An 18,388-nucleotide genomic window follows, 5' to 3' on the forward strand; every position below is an offset into this window, starting at 1 on the left:
TACTTGAACATAAAATAATGACAACACACTGAAAAGATATATAGATATATAATGGATAAGTTATATACAACATACGTGTGTAATACATAATACAGATATACTAACGTATATATACATGTATATACATATATAGATATTATGTATATACTAATGCCTACAACTACTAAAGAAACTATATAAAGGGAGACTCAAAAACATAGATAAATCAAAATGAAATTCTAAAATATGTTCACGTAACCTTACAAGAATGAATAAAAGGGAAAGCAGAGAAATTAAGACCAGAGAGAACAGAAAACAGAAAGAGAAAAATGACAGACTTAAGACCCAACATATCAGTAACAAAATTATATGTAAATGATCTAAAACCAAATAAAACAGATTGACAGAGTAAACAAAAAAACAAAACCATAACCCAACTATATGATATCTATAAGAAACTATATAGACAAGTTGAAAGTAAAAGGATAGAAAATATATATCATGCAAACATTAATCAGTGGAAAGCTAGAGAGGCTATATTAATATCAAGTAAACTAAGAAGCCAAGAAACTTACCAGAAAGATAGACATTTTGATAAAATGGTCAATCCACCAAGAACATATAGAAATCCTAGGTAGGTATGCAGAAAACAAAAGAGCTGGAAAAACTGAGTCAAAAATTGACAGAACGAAAGGAAAAAGAGACAAATCCACAATTAGAATTTGAGACTTCTACATGCCCCTCTGAAAATTGACAGAGCAACTAGACAGAAAATTAGGAGTAGAACTCTACAACATCAGTCAACAGAATTCTGATCTAGATTTATAAAACATTCCACCCTTTAACAGCAGACTAGTCTTTTCAAGTACCCAAAGAACATATACCAAGACTGACCATATCCTGGGGCATGACATAAACCTCACAAATTTAAAATAATTGAAATCGTACAGAATCTGTTCTTCAGCCACAATATAATTAAGCTAGAAAGATAACAGGAAAATCTCCAAACACACTCGGAAACTAAAAAGATCTTTCTAGAAAATCCTTGGATCAAAGACAAAAATCTCAAGAGGGAAGGAGGGCTGAGCTTATCAATTTGGCAGGATACAAGATAAACATATAAAGATCAATTCTATATATATATTCAGACTTAGCATGTGGAAACCAAAATAAAAAATACAATGCCATTTATAGTCACTAAAAACAAACAAACTTAGGTGTCAATGTAACAAAATATGTACAGAACTTGTATGTTGGGAACTATAAAATGCTGATTTAGCCCAAACCGGTTTGGCTCAGTGGATAGAGAGTCAGCCTGCAGACTCAAGGGTCCCAGGTTCGATTCCGGTCAAGGGCATGTACCTTGGTTGCGGGCACATCCGCAGTGGGGAGTGAGCAGGAGGCAGCTGATCGATGTTCCTCTCTCATCAATGTTTCTAACTCTCTATCCCTCTCCCTTCTTCTCTGTAAAAAAATCAATAAAATATATTTAAAAAATAAATAAAATGCTGATTTAAAGAAATCAAAGATCTATCTATATAGAAGGAACATATTGTGTTCATGAACTGGAAAATTCAACATAGTAAAGATGTCAACTCTTCCCAAATTGATACACAGGTTTAACACAATTTTCTATCAAAATTCCAGCAATATATACATATATATTGCAGGTAAAGATTACTCTAAAAGCTGCATGGGAAGACAATAGGACTGGAATAGCTAAAACAATTTGGAAAAAGATGAATTAGAAAGGAATCAGTCTACTACCTGATTGTAAAACATTATATAGCTCAGTGATCATACTGTGTGGTATTGGCAGAGGGATAGACTCATAGATAGATAGAACAGAACAGAGAACCCAGGAATAAACCCAACAAAAACTTTTGTTGACAAAAGTGCAAAAGCCATTCAATGGAGGAAAGACAGCCTTTGCAACAAATGGTGCTGGAGCAATTAGACATCTACATGAACAGATATGTTCCCAAATGAACTTTAACCTAAGTCTCACACCTTATACAAAAATTAAATCAAAATGGAGCACAGACTTAAATGTAAAATGTTAAACTATAATACTTTTAGGAAAAAACATAGGAGAAAATCTTTGGGATCTCGAGCTAGACAGAGTTCTTAGACCTGACACCAAAAGCCTAACCCCAATATTTAAATTAGTTTCAGATTTCAAAATATTAAATGAAATCCACACCTGTGTAAAATTAAGTTAGGTTTAAGTCACTTCTATAAATAGGTAGATTCTAGAAGTATAAGACGCCATTCTCCAGTGGAGGATAAGAAGTAAAGATGTTTAATAAATGTTTGCTGAATGAGGCAATAAGATGACATTCTGGAGAAAATAACTCATCTATATTCATTCAATCAAGCATTTATTGTGCATGTGTTATGTGTCAGGCACTGTGCTCAGTGTCAGAGAATATAGTATAAGTAAACTTATATACAGAATATAAGTATATGTAACTTTTCACAAAAAAACTCTTTACTCCCTCTTCTTAAAAGATTAAAATTGGATTCAAGTATCATGCAAGAAAAAAAAATACACTCATTTAACTTTTAGGTTTTTATTTTTTTAGACAGCTGGATGAGGCATCTACATTCTAGCACATCTTTAGTGAAAGATGACTTACTTATATATAAGGCAAGGGAAAAAAGGTCATGATTGTCCAACAGGGAATCTGAATCCCCAAATAAATTATCTTACAAAAATATCAAACTTGCTTTTCTACTTTTCTACTGTTAAAAATGAAAAAAGAAATTCACATTAAAAAATTCTGTATTCTGGTATATAGCAAGTTAAGATAATCATTTTACACACTCAGTAAGTCCTTCAAATAAATATTTTACACAAATTTAAGTTGTCAAAAATAGGTCAAGTATTTATCCTATATTTGGTCCGCCAAAAGACCATTTATAAACTGACATTAAACTGGACTGCAGTTCATACCTTTAAAATGTTAATATGCATATCACTGTGGCTGGATATGCACATGTACATGTTCCATACATGTGACGTGGCTAACACTGCTTGCATACTACTTCCACAAGTAGTTTTACCCTGTAAAAGTCCTCTAGCCTATCATGAATCAAACTGTAAGAAAAGAATGAAAGAAAATACATTGCCTATTATAGACATTTGTTCAGTAATTATAAAAACTGCAAAAATTATCATGTTTGGGGGACTTTAAGAATACTGAATATGTGATAAAATTCAATACTGCTTACAAATGCCTGATTATGAAGAACATATTCAACACTTAAGTGGAGAACACACAAGTGAATGTATATTACAGACTCAGGCTTCTATCTGGCCTAGTCCTGTTGTTTTATATTAAAGTCTTACATGGCCCTGGATTCTTAAAAGATGGAGATTTAATAAAATAATGATACATTAAGTTTTTCTGTTCTAATAGACAACTTTTAAAAATACAGTGGAAAGGTATAGGGCTTTCTGTATCTCCTCATATTTTAAAAGCCAATTTGCTTTATTCATTTTATTGTGATGTGACATTTTAATTAACACTATGCTAAAAATAAAAATGCATTACGCTTTTGTCCATAGTATTCAAGTTTCTTATTGCTAAAATATTCTAAAATAAATCCAGTAAACAATTTCCATTTCCAATGGCTTAACTGAGAGATGAATCTAACATGTCTTTTTAAATGAATTACAACTAAATTGGGCTGAGGACAGCTACATTAAAACCCTGCAAACCAAAGCCAATCATCCAAAAGTCTAGAACACCAGCACTTTCCATCCAGGATAGAAAAATGAGCATCCAAAGTAAAGAGAACCACAACATTGATCAAGTACCCAGTCAAAAACCACTTCTCTGTTATTTGAGCTAATAGTTACTCGAAGCTTGAAGTTTCCGCCTTCGTTATTATTGGTGGATCCTAGAGTCACAGCTTCAATGTCAAATGTGACAGTGGACCCAGAAGTAACGGCGGGCAATTGATTAGTCATTTCTTTTCCATTTACAAAAACTGCACCTAAAATGTTAAGGTAAAAAGTCATTTACCTGTGAGCAATAACTAAGAATTGAAATAGAGTCTAGATTATTCAGAACACAGCTAATTTCCTAATTCAAATAAAGAAAACATTTTGGAATGCCAACTGGTCAAAGATAATGCATTTAATTAATCCCCATCCTCATGGCAGAAAGGAAAGTCAAAGCTTTAAGTACATTTTAGAATTCTGGTCTAGGTAGAGTTCTACTTTTAGAACAGAGACTATGAATTTCCCATATGGATGGTATCGACAGAAGCTTGACTCCATTATACAATTACATCCTGTGGAATAGCAAGATTGTTTCACATGGAATGAACAAGAATCTCGTTCTACCTGCTGCTTGACCCACACCACAAAATATGAACATATCTTGATAGCGACTTTTGAAAGTGTGATTACTGTGAAGTAAGGGACCAAACAACATTAGAGATATATAACAAATTAAACCCCCTCCCTAGTTCCCTAATCTACGTTTAATTGAGACGACCCATGCGAGCAGGATGCAGAGGCAGACTCCCTGGAGCAAGTCCCAGCCCACCAACTCCAGTCACTTAACCTCCCTGTGGCTCAGCCTTCATCATCTATAAAATGGATGTAATATTACTCCCCACTTCAAAAAGCTGTTAAAAGGATTAAATAATTTATATTTATAAAGGGTACAGAACAATGCCTGGTACACAGTAGCCATTTGGATATGTCATTAAGACCTATATCTTCTCATCTCCTGCTATAAATGTGTGATATTGGGCCAGACTCATATCTTACCATAGTAATTAATATACAGAGATATGTCAAAGGACTGACAGTGACTTATCTCTTACCGTTTGTACTAATGCACACTGCTTGGTCCCGCTGCAGAGAGTCATATCCATTCTGCCTTTCCGCACACACTCCGATACTGTCTCTTCTGTCTGGTTGGCCCACAGTTTCAACTCTGTAAATGAGGGAGAAAGAACACTCAATCTTTTTTTTTTCGAAACACGATCTGTAACAGTTATTAAGCTTTAAAAGAATAATCTCATCACAACTGCTCTTAATAGCTAATAAGAATCTAGAAATTCCTAAATTTCAGGCACTGTTCTAAAAATTTATCTATAAATCACTTCATTCAATTCACAGAACAACCCACGAGGTAGATAGTATTATTATCATCATATCCATTTTATACATGAGGAAATGCAGGCACAAAAGAAAAAACAAGGTTGACTAGACTGACCCCCATCACCTGGCTCAGTGGTGGAACTAGGACTCGATCGTGCGCATTGTGACTGAAGAGTCTGTGTTAACTATTTACAGCTGTAACAGCACATTTCTATTTTATGTTCTGGTGCTGGACACATAGGAAACTTGTTATATTTGCCATTATAATAAGTCTGACTATTACCATCATCAATATGAGAGTCTAGCAATGATTTGATTATTGTTTATCAAGTACTTAAAGCCTTTAAGATAGACAAACAGTCTTTTAACAAGGATAATATGGCCTGGCTGGCATGGCTCAGTGGTTGAGCGTTGACCTATGAACCAGGAGGTCATGGTTTGATACTGGTCAGGGCACATGCCCGGGTTGGGAGCTCGATCGCCAATCAGGGCGTGCAGGAGGCAGCCGATCAATGATTCTCTCTTATCATTGATATTTCTCTATCTCTTTCTCTCCCTCCCTTCTTCTGTGAAATCAATAAAAACATTTAAAAATAAATAAATAAATAATAAAAACGATAATATGATTACAAACCTATTTTGCTTGTAGAACTTCCTACGTGGAAAGCTTAAGCACTTCCTTTTGTGTTTTAGTCTCAAATAATGCATCATCATGTACTCTAGAAACTAAGAAACCTAAATATAAAGGCCAACCTATATTGCTATTACCAGGCTCATTTTCCCCACCATTCCAAAACAGCAAACTTTGCTAGAATAGAAAAAGAAAAAGTGAATAAGAAACAGAATGTAGCTTTACCAAGGGTAGACTGCGATTATTTATACTCAGTGTGGCTTCAAAGTCTTTCGTGGTAAAGTGGGAAACATACAGGGTCATAGTAAATATGTGAGTGAGTTTCTGAAGTCATTGCACTTCTAAGCCAGCCGTCTAAAGACGTATGGGGAGGAGGGAGTGACATCAGTGTTATGGCAGAATAAAGTGCCAGTCCTCACTCTACCACAGAAACCCTGCTTTAACAAGGACATGCAGCCTGAAACAGCTGTATGAGGGTTCCAGCATCTAGTTGAGAAGCTGTAACACTCTAAGGGAGCACAGAGCTGAAAACAGCTGCACTGAAACGGAGAGGAAGAACAAGTCCACTTTCCCCATGCCAGCCTCTCCTAAGCCACCGCAGCTCAGTGCCAGGCAAGAACACCTGGCCGCTGGCTTTTCCTTCAGGAGGGAGAGAGTAGAGAGTGCATCCAGCTCTCCAACTCCGTGGGGGGTTCCTGAAGACTTGGCTTCTGTCCTGCCTCACTTGCAGCACTGTAGGAACTGGCACAGTATGAATGTCTGAATGCTGCTGAGACCAAAGATAAAGAAGAGTGGCATCCTGTAGCCCACGCGACTTGGCATGACTGTGAGAAGGCACATACATAACTCAAGGCTTCTCTCCTTTGGGAGAGAGGGAGAAGAGTAGAAAGAGATTCTGGTGCACCGGAAGCTTTTCATGGGGCCACACAAGGAATGGTATCTGTCTCACATGATGTGGGGCGCTGATGAGGAGTCCACATCCTCTGGATGGCTGGTGGCATTTGAGTACAAGAGGGCACAGAAGCCTTGCTGCTTGTAGCACCAGAGAACTTGCAGTGCCACAAACAGGCACCAGAGGGAGCCAGCAAGGCCCTCTCAGAAATTGCACACACAAGCCCAGGGAAATCACACACACAAGCTCCCACCAAAAGATTTCAGAGGCCCCCTAGGATCTCTAGTAGGCTCATTTGTGAGAGTCCTCTCCTATACAAAACCAGGCAATAAAGATAGGAAAGGAAGCTGTTTTCATGTGTGTAGATTCCAACACAAAATTACAAAACATGAAGAAAAAGGGAAATATGGCCCAAACAAAAAAAAAGAAATAGATCTCCAGAAAATTATCCTAATGAAATGGAGGTATATGAATTATCTGACAATCAATTCAAAATAACCATCATAAAGATGCTCCACATGCTCTAGAAAATGAGTCATAAACAACAAAGAGACAAAAACATATTTTAAACACTAAGTAATTTTGTAGCTGAAGAATATGATAAACTGAAAATTTCACAAGAGGAATTCAATACCATGTTTAATCAGGCAGAGGAAAGAAACATCAAACTTGAAGACAGATTATTTGAAATTATCCAATCAAAGGAACAAAGAAAAAGAGTAAAGAAAGTCTAAGAGACTTCTGGGAGAAGAGAGAAAGGGATAGAATATTTATTTTTAAAAAATAATGGCTAAAAATGCACACACACACACACACACACACACACACACACAAAGAAATAATGGCTGGCCTGACTAGCGTGGCTCAGTGGTTGAACCAGGAGGTCACAGTTCAGGCACATGCCTGGGTTGCAGGCTTGATTCCCAGTGTGGGGTGTGCAGGAGGCAGCCGATCAATGATTCTCTCTCATCATTGATGTTTCTATCTCTCTCTCCCTCTCCCTTCCTCTATGAAGTCAATAAAGATATATATATATATATATATATATATATATATATATATATATATATATATATTTAAAAAAGAATCAAGCAATGAACACATAAATAAGTGGAACAACAAGTCGGTGTTTTACTCTCCCTTCCTCTTTCTTTAAAATCAATTAAAAAAATTTAAAAAAAAACTAAGAATTGGTTTTTTGAAATTATCAACAAAATTGACAAACTTTTTAGTATATGAACTAAGAAAAAGAAAGAGAAGATGCAAATAAAGTCAGAAATGAAAGAGGAGTCATTACAACTGATGCCACAGAAATGAAAAGGATTCCTGAGACTTCTATGAACATACATCAAAGATGGATAATCTAGAAAAAAATGGATAAATTCCTACAAACATAACTTACCAAGACTGACATGAAGAAAGAAAAAATAGATTTATAGCCAAACCGGTTTGGCTCAGTGGATAGAGCATCGGCCTGCGGACTGAAGGGTCCCAGGTTCTATTCCGGTCAAGGGCATGTACCTTGGTTGCGGGCACATCCCCAGTGGGAGGTGTGCAGGAGGCAGCTGGTCGATGTTTCTCTCTCATCGATGTTTCTAACTCTCTATCCCTCTCCCTTCCTCTCTGTAAAAAATCAGTAACATATATTTAAAAAAATAGATTTATAAATAGAAAGTAGATTAAATCAGTAATCAGAAACCTATACACACACACACACACACACACACACACACAGCCCAGGACCAGTGGCTTCACTGGTGAATTCCACCAAACATTTAAAGAACAATTAATGATAGTCCTTCTCAAACTCTTCCAAACAACTGTTGACGAGGGAGTACTTCCAAACACATTTTATGAGGCTCATTTTATCCTGAAACCAAAATCAGAAAAAGACACTACAAGAAAACTACAGGCCTGTAACTCTGATGACTACAGATGCAAAAATCCTAACCAAGTACTGCCCTGTTGATGGGGATCTACAATGCTGCAGCTGCTATGTAAAACAGTATGGAGGTTCCTCACAAAAATAAAAGAAGAACCACCACATGATTTGGCAATTTCACTTCTGGGTACATATCCTAAAGAATTCAATTCAATGAGAAGAACACAATATTACTTCTATATTATTCCTGCCAAAGATGCATAACCTGAACCAAATCATTAAGAAACATTAAACAAACTTAAATTGAGGGATATTCTAATTGGTCTGTATGCTTCAAAATTGTCCAATGTCATAAAAGTTAAAAGATTCAGAAATGGAGAAACTGTCCCAGATTAAAAGAGACTAAAGAGACGACTATTATAACATGTGGTGCAAGATTATCTTTTCTATAAAGAACATTAATTGGAACAACTAAGTCTGATAAGGTCTGCAGGGTGGGCCCCTCGATAGTGGATACTAACAGCATGATTCAGCATGGGAGCAGGTCACCCGAGAGAGACCAGTCACGTGATTAGAGGTTTGAGGCTTTGAGCTACAGAATATCAGCCCAGTCTCCTGGGAGGGCAGGGAAGGTGAATGCTGAGTCAAGCAGGGAATGATTTAAGCAACCATAAAAAATCTCCAATAAAAACTGGACACCTTGGTTCAGTTTTTGGTTCCTTGCCTACGGTCATGCTGAGAACAACAAAAGCTTCATGTTTGGAACCTTCCCAGACCTGCTCCTATGCATCTCTCCCTTAGGTGGATTCTGATTTGTATCCTCTTGCTATAATAAAACTGTAACCATAAGTGCAGGGCTTTCCTGAGTTCTGTGAGTCATTCTAGTGAATTATAGAGCCTGAAGGTGGTTGTGGGACTCTCAGAAATTTGAAGCCACCTATGACCCATCTGAAGAGAGGGTGATCTTTTGGAGGACTGTGCTCTTAACCTTCAGTTTGGCCAACTCATTCAACTCTTTTTACAATTAATATTAGAATGCTGAATATGGTTTATTCCTCATTTCTGGTAATATTTTTGCTGGTGTGTTTTCCTCCACTGTAGAAAAGATTCACTGCTCTTTTTGTTTTGTTTTTTAATTTTAAATATGTTTATTGATTTCAGAGAGGAAGGGAAAAGGAGAGAGTCTGGGTTGTAGGCTCAGTCTCCAGTGGGAGGCATGCAGGAGGCAGCTGATCAATGTTTCTCTCTCATCAATGCTTCTATTTCTCTCTCCCTCTCCTTTCTTCTCTCTGAAATCAATAAAAACATTAAAAAACAACAACATATGACTGATGATGTCCTTCCTTTACTCAATATCCTCCAATGGCCTCCTACCTTACTCTAAGGCAACACAGAGTCCTACAGGGCTAGAATGTCAGTATTTGAATCTCAGCATCACTATTAATGATCTGTATGACCTCAGCAGGTTGCTTAATCTTTCCACATCCATAAAATGTATCTCTACCTTGTGAGGATGTAATGAGCATTTATAGAAATTAACTCATTAAGAACTAATATATAGTAGGGCTCAAGCAATGCTAACTGGCTATTATAATTTTGTACTAGAGGCCCGGTGCATGGATTCGTGTACATTGAAAGGAAATTAATTAGAAGGTGGTCAACGGGGCGGAACTGGGAGAGACAGGCCAGACACGCCCTGGAGCCAACCTCCGGTGGTCCCTCCCTGGCCAGCCACACCTGGGGCGCACAGTGGGGCTCAAAGGGTGTTTGCAGAGTGAGCAGAATCCCTCTGGCAGATGGGGTCCCTCGGCCTGGCCCGTAGGAATCAGGCCGAAACTGGCTGTCTGACATCACCCAAGGAGTCCCAGAGTGTGAGTGGGCACTCTGCAAAGTTGCTGTCACTCGGCAGCTCCTGCATTGAGCGTCTGTCCCCTGGTGGTCATTGCGCATCATAGCTACCAGCCGGTTGGCCAGTCAGCCAGTCACTTAGGCTTTTATATATACAGATAGTCTAGCTCAGGGGTCGCCAACCTTTTGGACCTCACAGACCACCTACTGGCGACTGCTGGTCTAGCTCACTTGTAAATTCATGAACCCTAAGATTATATATATATGGCTAATATGCTAGGTGTCCCTCCGACTCTCCGACCGGTCGCTATGATGCACACTGACCACCAGGGGGCAGACACTCAATGCAGGAGCTGCCAAGCTGCAGTGACTTGGCAGCAGCGGTTCTTGAGTGATGCACCCAAAACTAGAGAGGAGGGAGCCCAATTCCTTGCTGGGCTGCACGATTCCACCTTTGGCCGTGAGTTATGTTGTTGCTGGGGCACTGTCGGCCCAGAATCTGGTTTACTGCACACTTGCGTTTGTGTTCCACACCCTGTACGTCAGCAAATTTGCAGAGTGACCTCTCGCACCCCGGACCCCTTGGGGGATGTCTGACTGCAGGTTTGGGCCCGATACCCACAGACTAGGCTAAGGGATCCTACCTGCCAGAGGGACCCTGCTCACTCTGTAGACACCAAGGAGGGACCGTGGGAGGTTGGCTCCAGGGCGTATCTGGCCCATCTCGCCCAGTCCCGCCCTGTCAGCCACCTTCTAATTAATTTCCTTTCAATGTGCATGAATCTGTGCACTGGGTCACTAGTAGAATATAAACCTGATTTGGTTTTACTTGCGGAAGACTTTTGTTGGAGGAGAGCTCTGTATGCAGTAGCAAATGTCCTCCTTGTCAATGAGTACAGGTGACCTCCAAAAGAAGCATTTCTTTGAGGAATTAAAGAAAAATCATACAAAGCCTGTCCAAAAGAATATGCTACCTTCCTGGGGTTCTTTCTGACTAACTTCCCATCTCTGTTAACCCAGACATACTCTTTATTTGCTGTTCTTTGTATTTTTTCTAGTCTATATTTTGTCTTGCTTTGTTTCCCTGAACTGTCCTTTCCAGCTCTGCCTGAGAAAAAGCCTTTACCAACCCTCACCTAGAAGTAACTTTTCCCTCCTCTAGATTCCTTGGAGTCTGGATAATTCTTATACTAATTTATAAGCTGCCTGCTCTACGTGGAGCCAAAGTTTCTGGTTTTCTCTGTTTCTTAAACTTGGCGCTCCTGCCAATATCATGTACTGTTGCCAAAACCGGTTTGGCTCAGTGGATAGAGCGTCGGCCTGCGGACTGAGGGGTCCCGGGTTCGATTCCGGTCAAGGGCATGTACCTGGGTTGCAAGCACGTCCCCAGTGGGGGATGTGCAGGAGGCAGCTGATCGATGTTTCTCTCTCATCGATGTTTCTAACTCTCTATCTCTCTCCCTTCCTCTCTGTAAAAAAATCAATAAAATATATTTAAAAAAAAAAAAAAATCATGTACTGTAAATACCATCGGAGTGGAATAAGGGTTGATGAAACAATCAGCCTCATTCGAAAGACTGGAGTTTATCCGAACTGTCCTTAGAGTTTAGAAAAGTAGTTTTAAGACAGAAAGAAAATAGACAGTAAAAAGTCCAAGAAACAGTCCTTGTAGTTACAAAACCGTCACGGGGATGTGAAGTACAGCCTAAGGAATACAGTCAATAGTAACTACATATGGTGCCAGGTAGGAACTTGAAATATCGGGGGGCGGGCGTATGGGGGGGGGGGCGACACTTGAGCAGAGATGCCTGCATTTGCCAAGCTCTGCAAATTACAGTTTCCTGAGCAAACAGATGACTGTTGCTGTTTTAAGCCTCTAAGTTTTGGGGTGGTTTGCTACACAACAATAGAAAAACGGAACAATGATTTTTTGTGTTCTTTGAAGGGAAAGGTTATTATTAAAAATAGCTAGCTTATTGCCCCTGATTAACTGCCTCACGTTACTTGCCACAGGCAGGGTATGCAGTGGTTAAGTACACAGACTTTGGGACTAGATGGCCAGCATTTGAATACTGACAAGTCAGTCTCTGTGCTTTAGTTTCTTTATCTGTAAAAGGAAGACGACAACTTCTGAGGCTATTAGGATTAAGGAAGGCTGTTTGAAAGGAAGCTATTTTAAAGAAAAGAGGTAGTAGAGAAGAGAAAGTAAAAATATGGCTTAAAAATAGTAAGATAGGAAATCTTAGAAGCAAGGAAAGGAAAGCAGGAATGCTCCGACAGGAAATCGGGGAGAGGCCTGGAAGGAGAGGGTTGCTAGCAGACCTGGGCACCAAATGAAACTGGGCTGTAGAGACGGTTAAGAGCCAGCCAGTGACTGGTTTCTTTGGCTTCAGCAGCTCGAAGCATTGCAGAAACTGCAGCAGGAAGTAGACTGGGCTGAGCAACAGGGCAGTGCCTACAGGAATACAATCTCCCTTCTAAGAGGCACTCAATCACCCTAAAAAAACTGAGTAAAGTTTACCTTTATTAAGTAGGCCTATGGTTTCCTACCTCCTACATGGAGGTGCCCGCCACCCCGCCCCAACTCACATCTTCTGACTTAATTGCTGATGCCTGAAATTCTTTTAAACAAGGAGAGAAAACATTTTCATTTCCCATTCAGAGAAAAAAATGACAAAAATGCAAAGGTCTGGCTAAGATAATACTGAGCTTAACTAAGATTCAGATAATTACCCTGCCAAGAGGGGCCCAGTCTGGCATCTATGGAGGAGGAGGCAGGAACTAACGAATGGTTTATTGAGCCCTACAGTCCACAGATAGTAAGAGGATTTAAATTAAATCAACAGATATTCATTGAATGACTTAAGAAACAAACCTAAGTTTGTTCTGTGTTCAAAGAGAAAGGATTTATAAGCAGGACACCATCAACCACAGATGATGGTCACTGAAGAGGAAAAAGAACTAAGGCTACTGTAACAGGAAAACTATAGATTTCAGCACTAATTAGAATCATGTTTACTCTCCCAGGAAGACAAACAAGAAGCAATAGAGACCAGCCATTAAGATCACAGACTCTGGAGCCAGACTGCCTGGATTTAAACCCTAACTCTGCCATTTACTAGCTACGTGACAGTGGGTGAGTGACTTCTCCATGCCTTAGCATCCCCATCCTTAATATGAGTAACTGCACATCTTTCACTGGGTTATTGTGAGAATCAAATGAGTTAACACTGAGGCAGGATAGTAAGAAGCTAGGAACATTCCTGGGCAAGTGGAATAGAGAAACTGAGACACGGTTATTAAACAAGGCCAAACAGCTTAGACAACTTACAGACAGCTAGTGAATCGCAGACCTTATCTTCCCTAACCAAGGGCACTTGAGAGCAAATGGGTTATACCTCTCCTCCCTACCAGAGAATAAATAGCTTAAATCACGCTGGTCAGGGAGGTAGAGGACAGAGACCCAATTAATGCCATTTGTACGAGCCAAACCCAAGGACAGATAAACTCAGGGAACAAATAACAAAGCCCTGATTAGAGCCAGACAGACTCAAGATAAAAGTAAAACAGTAAAGTAGACCAAAGAATAATCCCAAACTCCCCTATACACTCATTGTGAGGCATCAGCATATTATAATCACACCTGGAAAGCTGATGAATATTCTGATGAAACCCTCCCCTAAGATTCTCACAAGCACAAGAGAGATAAACCCTCAAGACAAAAAATACCAGTGCCAGCTTGCTCTAGGGAACACCCATGCCTCTTCTTGGGCATGAACTTTTTACTTCCTCCTAAAGCAGCGGTTCTCACCCTGTGGGTCGTGACCCCATTGGCGGTCGAACGACCCTTTCACAGGGGTCGCCTAAGACCATCCTGCATATCAGATATTTATATTACGATTCATAACAGTAGCAACATTACAGCTATGAAGTAGCAAAGAAAATAATTTTATGGTTGGGTCACAACATGAGGAACTGTATTTAAAGGACAGAAGGTTGAGAACCACTGTCCTAAAGTCTAAGGGTCCCCACGAGACTTGCAACCAGGGAAGTGGTCGGCAGGGACAGCTCATCCTGGGCTTACCTCCGATCCTATCTCCAAGGTCCCCTTTTCTCTAACTTTCCAGTGAGCTAACAACAGCTCTGCTCCGCCTCACTTCTATCACTGTGACCTTCACTTCCCAGTGAGCTAACAGAAGCCCTGTGCTAGCTCACTTCATTCCCATAATGTTTCTAGGGAGCCAAAGCCGAGCACTGCCTAGGCTCTCTCCTGCTGCTTCTTCTACCCTAAGCCCTTCCTTTGTTTCACGGTCCCCAGCTTTAATATACAAACTCTCAGAATCACCTGGATTCATATTATGAAATCTTTCCTGCACAAAGTCAAGAACTCACACACCACAGGCCAGCCTGAGGCAGACCCATTCCAGGCCCAGTCCCTATCTGGTGACAATACACGTAAAATGTTTAGAACAGTACCTGGCACAGAGTAAATGCTATTGAAATATTAACTACAATTATTATTTCTATGATTATTTTTCTTATTATGGTCTGAGACATCTGGCTTAAACCTATCAACTCAGGAAGCCATACCGTTACATAGAAGTACCTTGTTCTCAGGAGATTCCCTAATGCAAGTATTTTTGTAAAGAAGAGCAATAAACAGAGAGGGGGTATGTTAGTACAGAAATCTCATGATTACCTGGGGAATAATTAAATAGACATGAGGCACTAGACTCCTTATTTCTCTCTCTCTCTTTGATACTTCCTCTCACCTCTTACATTATAAAGAAAGGATGACTTAGTAACAACTTAATATAAGAGCAGAGAGGAGGTATAAAAAATGAGAGGACGCATAATACATTCTGATAACTGCTGACAGTTCAAATGACTTGACTGGTGAAGAACATGGCAACATTAGCTTAGATAATATTTCAGATACTGTCCATGCCTTACAGGACAAGACACAGAAGAGGAGGAACTTGGAACAAGCATTCACAATGAAATCTCATGATCTCAAGAGTTAAAACTCAGCCCGGCTGCTGTGGCTCAGTGGTTGAGCATCAACCCATGAACCAGGTCACAGTTTGATTCCCGGTCAGGGCACATGCCCGGGTTTTGGGCTTGATCCCCAGTAGGGGGCGTGCAGGAGGCAGCCGATCAATGATTATCTCTCATCAGAGATGTTTCCATATCTCTCTCCCTCCCACTCCCTCTCTCTGAAATCAACAAAAACATATTTTTTTTTAAAAAAGAGGTAAAACTTAGAAGAGAGTTTGCTACTCTGTGAGTATGGTGAACATCAGGCAAGCTTTACTTTTCTAAATCAAAACTGAGCTTTGGTTTCTAGGAAGAGCTATTTAGAAATATGACCATAGAGAGTACTTCTCAAATAACATAAAAACACAAAAAAGAAAAATTTTCTAATACAGGAAGAAATAGGTAAAGAAATAGAAAATTAATTGGTAGGAGCAGTTTACACTGATAGGCTGTCTCTCATAGAGACCTGGTCTGATTGATTCAAAACTACAAAAAGAAAATTCTGTGCCTCTAAATTTTTTAAGGTTGACTTTTGAGAGGTATTCTACTTACCTCTATTTACCAAGAAGAAAAGAGACCTGAACATAATATGTACATACTATGTATCAAACATAACCAATGCATTTTATGTTCAGTTAATCTTCATAATAACCCTATGAATACATGAGAAAGCGGAAGCAAAGAGAAATAAAGAAATCTCCTCAAAGTATCACTGCCTATAAATGATGGGCCTACCTCAGGACAATTTTGTCTGAAGCTTATATGTGTTCTGTGCACTTCATTACCCTGCCTCAGCCACAACAGACAGGTATTATAATATCTACTTGCCTGAATGTTAACGTCTGCCCACAGAAGTAGGTTGGAGCGCTGGAGTAGAGAACACCTGAGGATTCCGAATCATTCCGGAGTGCTATATTTCTTCGACTGCTCAGACTGTACCCCTCAAAGCCAGCTGTCCATTCTTTTTAAAAAGCAAAGACATTGAAAATTATTAGGATCTTTTCAGGACTATCTTCAGTACAGACACATTAAAAAAGACTTGGAAGTAGAAAAGGCTACTCTTAGAGGTCATGAGCAAGTTTAATAAAAGATTCTTCCATGACAGGGTATTATGGTTCATCCTACGAACCATAAACACACTTTTAGTCTATTCTTAAACAATTTTGGCATGGAAGATAAAAGTGTTATAGCCTATCTGATAAAATCATATTTGAGCTTACTCCAACCTGATTAAGAACTAATTAACAAATGAGTTTGAATCTGTTAAACTAGTAATATAGAAGAGATCAACGTCAACCATACAGCTTTTTGAGAAAAAGCCTCTACTCAGATATACACTGAAGGTTTGGATCAAACACTGCAGTTTCCATGCCCTAGCCAGTTTGGTTCAATGGATAGAGCATTGGCCTGTGGACTAAAGGGTCCTGGGTTTGATTCTGGTCAAGGGCACATGCCTGGGTTGCGGGCTCGATCCCCAGTGGGGGGCGTGCAGGAGGCAACCGATCAATGATCTCTCTCATCACTGATGTTCCTATCTCTCTCTCCCTCTCCCTTCCTCTCTGAAATCAATAAAAATATATTTTAAAAAACCCAAAAAACAAAAAACCCTGCAGTTTCCTGATGCAATATTTAAAATCTGTGGTTTTAGGGAATGCTACCAATCCTGGGTGGCACTATTTTAGACTCTGGAGATAAGAACTGTTGAATTCTTTGTAAAAGTCACACGAAGTAATCTGAGCAGGAAGTAAAAGACACGTCCAGTGTTGTTCTCATCAATCCAGGGGTTAGCCTCAGAAAGAAGGATGGGCAGCGTGTGGCCTTGCACACAGAAGACAAGTGTTCCTACACACAGTTAAGCTCAGGAGTGAGAAAGCAAGGTCATACCATGCGGCACCAATGTGGAATGACCTATCTGGGGGACGCTCCAAGGACTCCACTCCTGTCGGCCATCTCCTCGGGCGCAGACTCGGAACTGATAATCAACATTGGGGTCTATGTGTAACACTATGAATTCAGTTTCAGAGCCTACATATACATCCTCAAAATGATTTGAAGTACATTTACGAAACTGGAGTCTGTAATCTTGGGCTGTAAAGTCGTCATCCACCTAAGGAGAAAGACTTTGTGTTAGGTAAAAGTCAGAGAATAATTTCTCTTGGCATCACTGTATAAGAACTTCGAAAGCGGCCCTCGACGGTTTGGCTCAGTGGATAGAGCTTCGGCCTGTGGACTGAAGGGTCCCAGGTTCAATTCTGGTCAAGGGCCATGCCCAGGTTGCATGCTCAATCCCCAATAGGGGGTGTGCAGGAGGCAGCTGATCAATGATTCTCTCATCATTGATGTTTCTCTCTCTCTCCCTCCCCCTTCCTCTCTGAAATAAAAAATAAAAATAAAAAAATAAAAAATAAAAAAGAACTTAGAAGGTGGCATTTTGGGCCAAGCATACGAGCCCATGTGCTGAATATACTGAATACAGGCTCTTCTCAGGAAGGTCATAGGAAATATTCCATCATTGCGTCCCTTCTTTTCTTTATTGAACCATGTGTTTTAGACCTCCCAATCTGGTATGAAAAAATCTGCTTTCTTTGATGAAATGGCATGATTTCTACACAATAATGCCAAAGATAAAACATTAAAAATTCAAGGATAAGAATCCCACAACTAGCCCAGCCGGTGTGGCTCAGTGGTTGAGCATCGACCTATGAACCAGGAGGTCACAGTTCCATTCCCAGTCACATGCCCTGGTTGTGGGCTCCATCCCCAGCCCTGGTCAAAGTTCGTGTGGGAGGCAACCAATTGATTGTCTCCCTCACATCGATGTGTCTCTCCCCCTCCCTTCCACGCTCTCTAAAAATCAATGGAAAATATCCAGTGAAGATTAATAAAATAAAATGAAAATAAAATATGGTAGCTCATCTATATAACCAATTTAACACACAAAATCTCAGCAATGCTGAGAGTGTGAAGAAATCATTCTTTGGACATTTTATTTCAGAG

At 39.7% G+C, this 18,388-nt stretch overlaps 1 protein-coding gene across 1 annotated transcript in view; it reads right to left on the reverse strand.

Annotated features, from left to right (window-relative positions):
• Window positions 1-2,343: 2,343 nt before the first annotated feature.
• CRLF3 (cytokine receptor like factor 3) overlaps window positions 2,344-18,388 on the reverse strand; it is a 37,596-nt gene continuing 21,551 nt past the window's right edge. The window contains exons 5-8 of the mRNA XM_070395483.1: window positions 17,276-17,498; window positions 16,220-16,352; window positions 4,822-4,934; window positions 2,344-3,981 (exon numbers count right to left, since the gene is read on the reverse strand). Of these exons, the coding sequence (XP_070251584.1) occupies window positions 3,725-3,981; window positions 4,822-4,934; window positions 16,220-16,352; window positions 17,276-17,498 (726 nt within the window). The 3' untranslated portion in view covers window positions 2,344-3,724. The remainder of the gene's footprint in view (window positions 3,982-4,821; window positions 4,935-16,219; window positions 16,353-17,275; window positions 17,499-18,388) is intronic.

The sequence above is a fragment of the Myotis yumanensis genome, unplaced genomic scaffold (assembly GCF_028538775.1).
Source record: "Myotis yumanensis isolate MYYU_CA2020_CCGP unplaced genomic scaffold, mMyoYum1.0.hap1 SCAF_16, whole genome shotgun sequence".
Classification (NCBI taxonomy): domain Eukaryota; kingdom Metazoa; phylum Chordata; class Mammalia; order Chiroptera; family Vespertilionidae; genus Myotis; species Myotis yumanensis.